This window comes from Theropithecus gelada, chromosome 14, assembly GCF_003255815.1.
Source record: "Theropithecus gelada isolate Dixy chromosome 14, Tgel_1.0, whole genome shotgun sequence".
Lineage (NCBI taxonomy): Eukaryota > Metazoa > Chordata > Mammalia > Primates > Cercopithecidae > Theropithecus > Theropithecus gelada.
Genome location: NC_037682.1, coordinates 57,127,549 through 57,138,231, shown reverse-complemented (window position 1 = coordinate 57,138,231; position 10,683 = coordinate 57,127,549). Strand labels below are relative to the sequence as shown.

General features: G+C 36.5%; 1 protein-coding gene across 13 annotated transcripts in view; it reads right to left on the bottom strand.

Annotated features, from left to right (window-relative positions):
• The window catches only part of STK33 (serine/threonine kinase 33), a 218,642-nt gene that overhangs the window by 39,383 nt on the left and 168,576 nt on the right, over positions 1-10,683 (bottom strand). For all 13 annotated transcript variants that reach the window (XM_025358063.1, XM_025358056.1, XM_025358057.1 and 10 more), the window contains 2 exons: positions 9,775-9,887; positions 9,237-9,322 (listed from right to left, as the gene is read on the bottom strand). In XM_025358063.1, coding sequence (XP_025213848.1) covers positions 9,237-9,322; positions 9,775-9,887 — 199 coding nt within the window. The remainder of the gene's footprint in view (positions 1-9,236; positions 9,323-9,774; positions 9,888-10,683) is intronic.

Genomic DNA, 10,683 nt, shown 5'->3' with positions numbered 1-10,683 from the left:
TTGCATTGGGAGTTATACCTGATGTAAATGACGAGTTGATGGGTGCTGACGAGTTGATGGGTGCAGCACACCAACATGGCACAAGTATACATATGTAACAAACCTGCACGTTATGCACATGTACCCTAGAACTTAAAGTATAATAAGAATTAAAAAAAAAGTTAGATATCATTAATTTTCAGTCCCTGCCCCCTTCCGTATCATTTTTATTTCAGTTTCTCCCACTCTTTATATGTTTTTCATTCCTTCCTACTTTAAAAATCTGATGCCTCCATATTCTCCTTTAGCACACTTTCATGTGCTGCTCCCATGCCCTTGCCCCCTTCCCAGTGCTCGTCATGTGGATATTATCATGAATTTTAATTCTGGGTTATTATGATTATGTTTCCTCTTCTTTGATTTTGTGTTGTTTTTGTATTTTTTGATACCAGCAAACTCTACCAAGATATTTAAAGACTCTTGCTGCACACGGCTTTTGTGGCATCTCCTGGATTTGTTTTTCCTCCTCTGTAAGTACTTCTACCATGTGTTTTAACTGTAGGACTCTTGTGGCAAACCCTCTGAGCTCTTGTATATTTGAAAATATCTTAATCATTCCCTTTCATATGAATAACAATTTGAATGGATATAAAATTTGAACTTGAAAGGTCTTTTTCCCTTAATATATTTAACATATTACTCCAGTTACTCTTGCATCCAATGTTGCTGCTGAAAAGTAGGATGTCAATGTGATTGTTGTTCCTTTTTATATGATTTGCTCATTCTCTCTGGGAGCTTTTAGAATTTTTCTTTTCAATGTTTTAAAATTTCATTATGTCTATTTGTCAGTTTTTTTCTTGTCTCTTATTGGCTAGTCTATCATTTCTTTAAAGCTAAGTTCTTTCTTTAATTCTGATGAATTTATCCCCATTATTTCTTAAAAGATTTCCTCCTCCCTCTTTTTATTTTTTCTCTGAGAATCCTATTAGATAGATTTTGGCACTTTTACTTTTAACCCTATATATCTTTTCTATTTTCAATTTGTTTATCCTCTCCTGCTTCCTTCTGTATAAAGTTCTACAATCTGATCATCTAGTTTTAAAATTCATTCTTTAGCTGTATCTACTATGTATCCTATATCACTGCATTCTATATTTCAACTACTATATTTTTCATACCTACTTGGTTCTGTTTTTATTTCTTATTCTTGCGTCATATTATCAACATCTTCCCTTATCTCTCTTAGTATGTTCACTTTGTAAATTTTTAAATTCTAGGACTGCGTATTCTAAACTCTCTTCTAATGGTGTTTGAAACTTGGCCTCTGAGCTTTTCCTGGGAAGCATTGGCACCCCAGAAGACAAGGCATGGATCTAGAGCCAGTCCTGGCCCTTGGACTCGGGAGATCAAGGAAGAGTATGGGGAAGAATCCTAGACACCAAAAGCCTGCCCCACTAAGCAACTCCTCAATTCAAGGTTTCACACATGCCCACCTCTTCCCGCCAGGAGAAATAATCTGAGGAGAAGGCACTCCTAGAGTACACCGAAAGCATCACCCAGCAGTCCTAGAGTTTGGAGGCCAAAAGGTAAGAAGTCAATGCCTACAACGAATTAATTCCCACCCATTTTCCTTGGCTTCTCATTCAATCAGGGCTTCAGTGCTGCTCTGATTTTATTACTTCAGACCCTTGTGAGGAGATAAGCATCGGTGTCCCAAAGCAAGTGATGAGAGGCAAAAGGGGAAACTGGGTTGTTTTGTGTTTCCATTTTAATTCTCTCCTTTGGCTGCACCCTCACCCACTATCCACACCAGCTCAAGCTATCCCTTTATCTTCCCCGGGATTTCTCACTCTTCTCTGAATCCTGGTATCATGAGGTTTCTCTGTAAAGTTACTTCAGGTTTAATCTTCAGAGATGACACAGTATCTTGGCAGGAACCAGAATCTCCTCTAGCAGGCCCTTCACTGAGTGGTCTTGAAACATAAACAGCTGTGATCAACTGCATAACACTACTATGTCGAAAGTCCTTTCGTTCATATCCACTTATTTATATAAGGTTCTTAGTGTCTATAAAAACTAAAAACTAAAAACTAAAACGGTGGCTCAAGTCTGTAATCCCAGCACTTTGGGAGGCCGAGATGGGCGGATCACGAGGTCAGGAGATCGAGACCATCCTGGCTACCACGGTGAAACCCCCGTCTCTACTAAAAAATACAAAAAACTAGCCGGGCGAGGTGGCGGGCGCCTGTAGTCCCAGCTACTCGGGAGGCTGAGGCAGGAGAATGGCGGGAACCCAGGAGGCAGAGCTTGCAGTGAGCTGAGATCCGGCCACAGCACTCCAGCCTAGGCGACAGAGCGAGACTCCGTCTCAAAAAAAAAATAAATAAATAAATAAAAATTAAAAAAAATAAAAACAATACAATATTGCTGAACATTGTCTCATTCTAACAATAGAAATATTCGATCATGTATGCATGAACTAATCGGGAGGGAAAGCAGCCCTATCCATCCACTAAAGCATTTCCAATATAATATTGTTAGTTTAATAATTCTAAAAAAATAAAATCATGTTCTCTTGATTGATTATATACTACTCATAATAATCATAATGAAAAGTCATTCTTAAATAATTTTTAGAAATTATACAGCCTTAGAGTCCCAGGAAACAGAAACAAAAATTTAAATATAAATTTGAACTTTTTTTTTGTAAAATGAGACAAATTATAGGTGATTAATAAAATCCATTCAAGCAAAATTATTATTACATTAGGATAAAGTTCTGTGGAAGAAGTAGAATAGAAACACACATTCAAAGAGAAGAATGAATAACCTAGTTTCTGTTAAAGAAGAACTTGTTCATAAATATCTAAAAATGAATGAGATGGATGTCCCATATGGGTAAAAACTGATATTAGCTTTATTTTTAATTATAAATGTTTATATGAGAAATTATATCCCTTGCAATTAATTACATTTATGGTGAAAATTTTTAAAGTTCAACCTAAAAATTTCTGAGGAGACTCGTCATTTTTCAAAATTCTTTTTTGTTATAATTTAAACATAAAAGTTTGAACAGATTGTTCCAAAACACTTCATTCTTGTTCCAATCTACAAAACCAGCACTTCTAGACTTTATTTTTTCTCATACCATTTTCCTAGTCACCTAAGAAGCAGTTTTGATTGCTTTTACTCTCTTACCTAACACGTCTACTTAGTTATAAAATTATGTTTTCTTTCTTAGGTCTTCTTTCTCCCCTCTACTCTGTTCCCACTCACTGCCCTAGTTCCAGTCTTCGTTATCTCATCCCAGTTCACTTCAATTCTCCGGTTTCTGCTTGCCACCTTGACAATGTTTATCACACACTGTGGCCAGATAATTCTTCCTGAAGTTCTGTCAGTCCTGGCCAACAATGTATCCACCAACCCACTAACTGATAGAGTCTCAGACACTTGGCTACTTGTTGCCAACCTGTTCCAATACTCATCTTTTCTATTTAACTCCCGACTCTTGGTTCACCTCCTCATTAAGATCCTGCTTCCTTCCACCCTTTAGCCACGACCTGTGTATATGGGTTCTCTCAAGACCTTCAACTCCAATTTATTCCTAGGGCTCTTCCTAGATTCAACTGAGATTCAAACTACCTCAGGCAAGATACTCCATTCGAATAAGAGTTCTTCCCTCAGAACCTAATCACTATCTCTAGCCCACAGACTTCATCCAAGTCCATTCACATAATGCTCCAAGGGTGAGAGGGATAAAAGAGAAAACTCACATAAGCACAGCAGTGATCATGGCACTTGAGTGCCTTTTAGTAGTAAGTCATTGCCAAATGAATCAAATGTAAAGTCTTAGGGTCTAGAGCAAAATAGCTCTAACCTTCCTTTTCAACACAATTTCCCACCACTGTCCTATATGCCTTCTATGGTTATAGAAAAAAAAAGGAACTGCAAATTATTCTCTGAATATACTTCATATTTTTTCTATCTTTATGCCTTTGAAAAGTTATTTCTATCTAGAATTCTCTTACCTTCCTTACCCGGACTCCTACATTAATTTCTATTTTTACCCAGTTTTTAAAAAGCCAGATCACATATTACCTCCACCCTTAAGTAATTTTTATAATCCCCTAAAGCAGGGGTGTCCAATCTTTTGGCTTCCCTGGGCCACATTGGCAGAATTGTCTTGGGCCACACATAAAATACACTAACACTAACAACAGCTGAAGAGCCAAAAAAAAAGAAAAAAATAAATAAATCTCATAACGTTTTAAGACAGTTTATGAATTTGTGCTGGGTTGTGAGTTGGACAAGCTTGCTTAAAAGAATAATAGCTCTCTTCTTGGAAATTTAGTAGTAGTTGTTATAGTACATTTACGTCCTTGTGGATCTATCATTCTCTGCCAGTGTTTTTGTTTTAAACCCTTTATTAGGCTGTGGGCAACCTGTGGGCAGGGACCATGCCAGACTGATCCTTGTGTCCTCCAAAGCACATAGTAGTTATCTAATAAACATTTGTTGAATTATTGAGTAATAACCAATAATTGAATATTGAGTAAATCCCCAAGTGTCCTGGCTCATGAGCTTTTCCTTAACATAAATTTTTTTTTTTTTTTTTTTTTTTTTAAGATGGAATCTTGCTCTGTCACCCAGGTTGGAGTGCAGTGGTGCGATCTTGGCTCACTGCAACCTCCACCTCCTGGGTTCAAGCGATTCTCCTGCCTTAGCCTCCCAAGTAGCTGGTACTAGAGGCACCCGCTACCATGCCAGGCTAATTTTTGTATTTTTAGTAGAGATGGGGTTTACCATATTGGCCAGGCCGATCTGAAACTCCTGACCTTGTGATCCACCCACCTCGGCCTCCCAAAGTGCTGGTATTACAAACGTGAGCCACCATGCCTGGCCTCCTTAACGTAATTTTTATGGAAAGCTTCATTAGAGACTCAAAAATGTATTCACATATCTAAGATTAATTCAGAATGTATGAATAACTACATACAGTAAAATAAAGTAAGAGTTAACATATTTAGGATGAAAATATACAGAAGGAAAAAATAACAGCCAACAATTAGTTAGGTATCAGAAAATTTCCATCCTCTTATGTAGAGTATATATGTTAAAGCTAGAGGTCAAAAGCTAATGATCAAAACCCGAATAACAATACGTAAATTAATGAACAAAGGCCCTGTTCATACATTAGGAAAGACTGTTCTGAAATTAGTCCCTACACCTTGATTACAAAGTGCTTTTGCAAGGTTGTGACTACAAAGCAAAGTACAGACTTACTTGTGGTAAATTAATTACTCAAGGAGAGGAACTGTTTTATTCATCTTTGTACCTCTCTAGTACCTGATGGATTAAATAAAATGATACTTGCTACAATCAATATAGACATTTGGGTGATTGAGGTCCTATTTAAAATAAGCCACCTGGCAAGACTGATGTACTTTAACGATATTAATAATTTCTTTCATTTCAAAGAGCATACAACTGTTCTTTACTACCTATGAAATGAAGTTAAAATTGTAACCTGGATTCAAGTCCACTCATGATTTTCTTTTCTTTCTTAGTCTCACAATTTTCTTTCCTTTTCTGGTCTCATTTCTCACTTCTTTCCTTCAAGCTTCTTATCTGCCAGTCAAATTAAACTTTCTGACTTCACGCTTGCTTGCCTCCATACCTCTGGTCATTTTGTAATTTCTTATGTCATTTATCATTTTCTTCCTTGCATTGAATCTTATACATAGGCTGTTTTCCTTACTAAATTGTAAGTTCCTTATGTCAGAGACCATGTCTTATGTGGCTTTAACTATATTTTATACCTACACTTGGTACCTGGTAGGCACACCCGTGTGTGCACACACAATGTGTTGAAGGAATTAATGTTTGAATACCATTAAAGCTTAAACTACATTTTGGCAAGACATAAAAAAAAAAAAAAAAAACTGGCTTCCTTAATTTATAGCAGTGGCTTTTAAACATAAGTGGGCAGAAGAAATACCTGGGAAACTTGTTTAAAATGTAAATTCTTGGTGTTATTTGTCACCAGGAGACTTTGAAGGAATACCAAGGCAATTACCTAATAAGAAGCAATTAACTCCTGAACCACAGTTGACAGTAAAAGGAAACAAGGAAGAAATGAACGAAAGAAAAGAACCGGCATATTCCTGGCCATTAGAGTCAAACTCTTTCTTTGCAAGAAAGTCATTTCTTGGGTATTTTTCCTTACATCTAACCTCTGACTTTTTAAATCAGGATGACAATATGTATGTGTTTATTTGAAATTCCATTCCCTTAAATGTACAAGAGAAATAGTTATTTTTCTTAGAATACTTTTCAGATAATTACCATATTTCAAAATGCACAGTACATAGGCTAAACCATAGAAACTTTTTATAGAAAAATGTTACTATGTGTTAGGTATTGCAGAAGGTAAGCTCTGGTTATAAAGCAGCAGGGTGCTGAGAGAACTATCATGTTTTCCTTAGATTACTTCAAACGGAGGATATGAGTCATAGAAAGTAAGACTTCAAGTGGTTAAGAAGAGTTTTGCCTTTTAGAAGTTTGTAAAATGCCAGTATTCTAAATTTCATCCACTGAATTCCTTAGGACAATCCGATATAGCACACAATATCTGTCACTTCTCTATCCATTTGGCAAAGACTTCACAGAGACAAATGTTACAGAGGCTCAAAAATGGAGACTACTAGAAAAATGACCAAAGCCAGAAATAAAGTTGTGCTAATTAGAAAACAAATAATTAAATGGCCCAACCCGAATGTTGTGTGATGCTGAAAAGAGATAAATTTCTAAGGCACACCATCTGTTTTACAGTTTATTTTGCTGTACTACAAACCTACTCAATATAGTTTTGCAGTGATCTAGCTGCTAACTCATTTGCACAATTACTTTAGGCCAGAAATAATTATTGCACAGAATCCTTTGAGAGAGCAACACATTCATAGAAGAGGGCAAATAGAATTCATTCTTGGATGAAGACTATTTTTAGCCCTTAAAGAAAAAAAAAAGTTATTTAAAGCAATGATTAGAAATTGCCAAAGGAAAATTAGGTAATTTAAAAGGAGGGTGATATCATTATATATTTACATATCTAAACTTATCTGAGGTTCTTAATGTTTTAGTGCCTAAAGACATGTTGCTGGGGCCTCTTCTCTCTATCTGTATTTTCTTCCTTATTTATCTCTTCAGTCCAATGGCTTTATGTGGTATTTGTATACTCATGATTCTCAAATTTATATCTCCATCTTAAGTCTTTCCAGTTTCAAACTCATATATTCAATTATCTGTTTGGTATTGCCACTTGGATGCCACATAAGCATTGCAAACTGATCCTATCTAATACAGAACTCTTGATTCACCATCCCTGTCCCAGAAAGAAATCTATTTCTCCTACAGTCTTCCATATCTCAGTAAATGGCACCAACATCGAACCAGTTATTTGAATAAAATCTAGATGTCATCGTTATCTCCTCTCTTATCCTCATTCTTCATCTAATCCATCATCAAATCCTATCAATTATGCCTCTAAAATATAACTCGCGTTTTTCTCTTCATCTCTATTCTATCCAAGTCACTATTATCTCTCAACAGTACTACTTCAACATCTATCTAATTCCCTATTTCCAAGCCATTCCCCACCCAAATAGTCAGAATGATCTTTTAAGAATATTATCGGCCGGGCATGGTGGCTCATGCCTGTAATCCCAACACTTTGGGAGGCTGAGCCGGGCAGATCACAAGGCCAAGAGATTGAGACCATCCTGGCCAACATGGTGAAACCCCGTGTCTACAAAAATACAAAATAAAAAATAAAATACAAAACAAAAAATGCAAAAATGTGCTGGGTGTGGTGGTAGGTGCCTTTAGGAGGTACGTACCTCCTTAGTGCCCAGCTACTAAGGAGGCTGACGCAGGAGAATCGCTTGAACCCAGGAGCCGAGATTGTGCCACTGCACTCCAGCCCGACGACAGAGCGAGACTCCGTCCCCAAAAAAAAAAAAAATTATCATATGCTAATTTACATTTTAAATGTAATTATATCATGTATCCCCAATACCTAACACAGTATCTAGCAAATAATAGATCTACAATTTTTAATAGATGAATACTCTCTAGTAATATTCCCATATGGCTCTAATAATTTCTAATCTCAGTTCACAGAAAAATTTCTGAGGTATCTACAGACCTATCCACTTACTGAATCATTCACTCATTCAGCAATTGTTTGAGGATTGTATTAATCGAAATTAGGTCCAGCTGCACACTATAGGGTATTTTAAAGATGACAGAAGTCTGTTTCCCATTCATAAATTCTGGAGGTAGGCAGTGAAGGGTTGACATGGCAGCTCTGTGAGCTACTATTATGGTTTCTTGCATCTTGTTGCTCTGCCATTTCCAGATTCCACTTTATAATCTAATATGGCTACTCAAACTCACATCTGCATCTACCAGGAAAGAGGAAGTACATGAGAAATGCCACACCAGCTCCATTTAAGGACACTTTCCAGAAATTGCACCCACTTCCACTTGCATCTCACTGACCATCACGATAACTAGCAAAGAACACTGGGGAGGAGTCTTTTAACTGGACAGCAATGTTTCCAACCAAAAGTCAGGATCCTTATTATTATACAAGGAGAAGAATAAATATTGAGGGATAAGCAGTAGCCTTTCCCAAGGTTCCTCTTGTGACCAGGTAATGTTTGGATGCAGGGATACGAAGATCAGTAAACACAAGGTCCGTGCTTGAAGAATTTAGTCTAACGGCAGAAAGCAATATGTAAATAAATAAAATTCCAAACCAGGAGACTGCCACTGTTTGGAGATCATGGCTTTTCTGAGTCCCTAAAGATTTTCTACACCCCAAGAGTTGAAAGAGAGGTGAGTCGTTCCAGTGTTTTACATCACTGAACTATATAGACTGTTTCAACTTTCCAGAGCTATAATATTGGACATTTTTCAGCTCTGTTCTATTGGACATGATACTTTCATGACACTGAACAAAGATCATTTAAACCTCTATAAATATATATAAACAACTGTGACAACTGTGACAACAACAGTTCTAACAGTTTGAAAATGCCCGTTTTCAGAAATTTGTCAAGACTCAATGTTTTTTAATTTGACAGAAAATCAAACTAACTGACTGTTTTAAGATTATACAGAAAACTCCAAGACAAAATAAAAAGAAATGAGCAATGGTAGCGTGTCAGAAAGAAAGAAGTAATATTGTAACTTACTGTTAACCACTGGTTATCTAGTAGTTCCTTAGCTGTGATTCTGTGAGCAGGATCTACTTTCATAAGTTGTTTCAAAACACTTTTAGCTAAAAATAAGAAAAAAATCCTGAAAAATCTTATTTATTTTAACTACAATTAATAGCACACATTTTACAATTTTTTAGGATTAGGTCTGTATAACAGGAAAGAAAGATGTCAAGTATACAATAAAAATCATCAGTATAAATGCCTAATAAATAAAATTTAAAGCCTAAAGTGAAGTTTTATTGCCTGGATTACCTAGTTTAATGGTCTATAGTAAACATTAGCTAGATGATCAGCAAATTTCCTCTTTAACTTTTATTACGTATTTTCTGTTTTTGAAAGTTTTGATGATGAACAATCACAGTGAAGATATTTCTATTTCCACAAGTAAATAGTGTTCATTTCCACAAGTAAATTTAATGACGAAACAGAGATTTAAAACATTTTAACCACTGGCCAACTTTCCTATGTTACTTATATTAGCTTTAGCAAATAATAACACACTTATACTTACCACAATCACTTATGGAATTCCAGACTGGATTTTCAAAATGTAGTTCTCCTTTTCTTATTAATTCAAAAAGCTTCTCTTCTGAGCTTGCCAAAAAGGGTGGTTCTCCACAAAATCTGCAACAAAAGCAATCACTTTGTTTAAATTTTCAAATAACAAAAATAAGGCTATTAAAATTAAGTTTCCATAGGACTTGGAAGTAGTGCTGCTTCATATTTAAGGAAAGGATGGGAAGAGATGGGTACCTGCCTGGAAGTAAAAATGGAAGCAACAAGGTTTTCCAAGATCAGTGCTAGGCTCTTATTTCAATATTTAGAGAAAGGATCTGGTAGAGGAAGTATGCAAATATACACTAAAACCTCCAGATTAGCAATGACCCAAAGCTCTTGCAGGTGGGGAAACACTAAGCTTAACTGGGGCTAAAATATGGGAAGGTGAGTGTAAGTGTACAATAATAGTCGTAGCTAATGAAGGAGATATACTTTGAGAGTGAGCAACAGGAAGGTAATACTTAAAGGTACATAATGCAAATTGACTCAACTGAAAAATACAGTGAGTTATCAGGGTCTAATTAGTTACCAAAGTCTAATGACCAGCTAAGGCTTTTTTTTTTTTTTTTTTTTTGAGACGGAGTCTCGCTCTGTCACCCAGGCTGGAGTGCAGTGGCCGGATCTCAGCTCACTGCAAGCTCCGCCTCCCGGGTTCACGCCATTCTCCTGCCTCAGCCTCCCGAGTAGCTGGGACTACAGGCGCCCGCCGCCACGCCCGGCTAAGTTTTTGTATTTTTAGTAGAGACGGGGTTTCACCGTGTTAGCCAGGATGGAAGGCTTTTATCCATAGTAAAATACTATACAAATGTTAGCAATAATAAAAATAAACCAAGACTAACCCTGGGAATTTCTTTTTATTTTT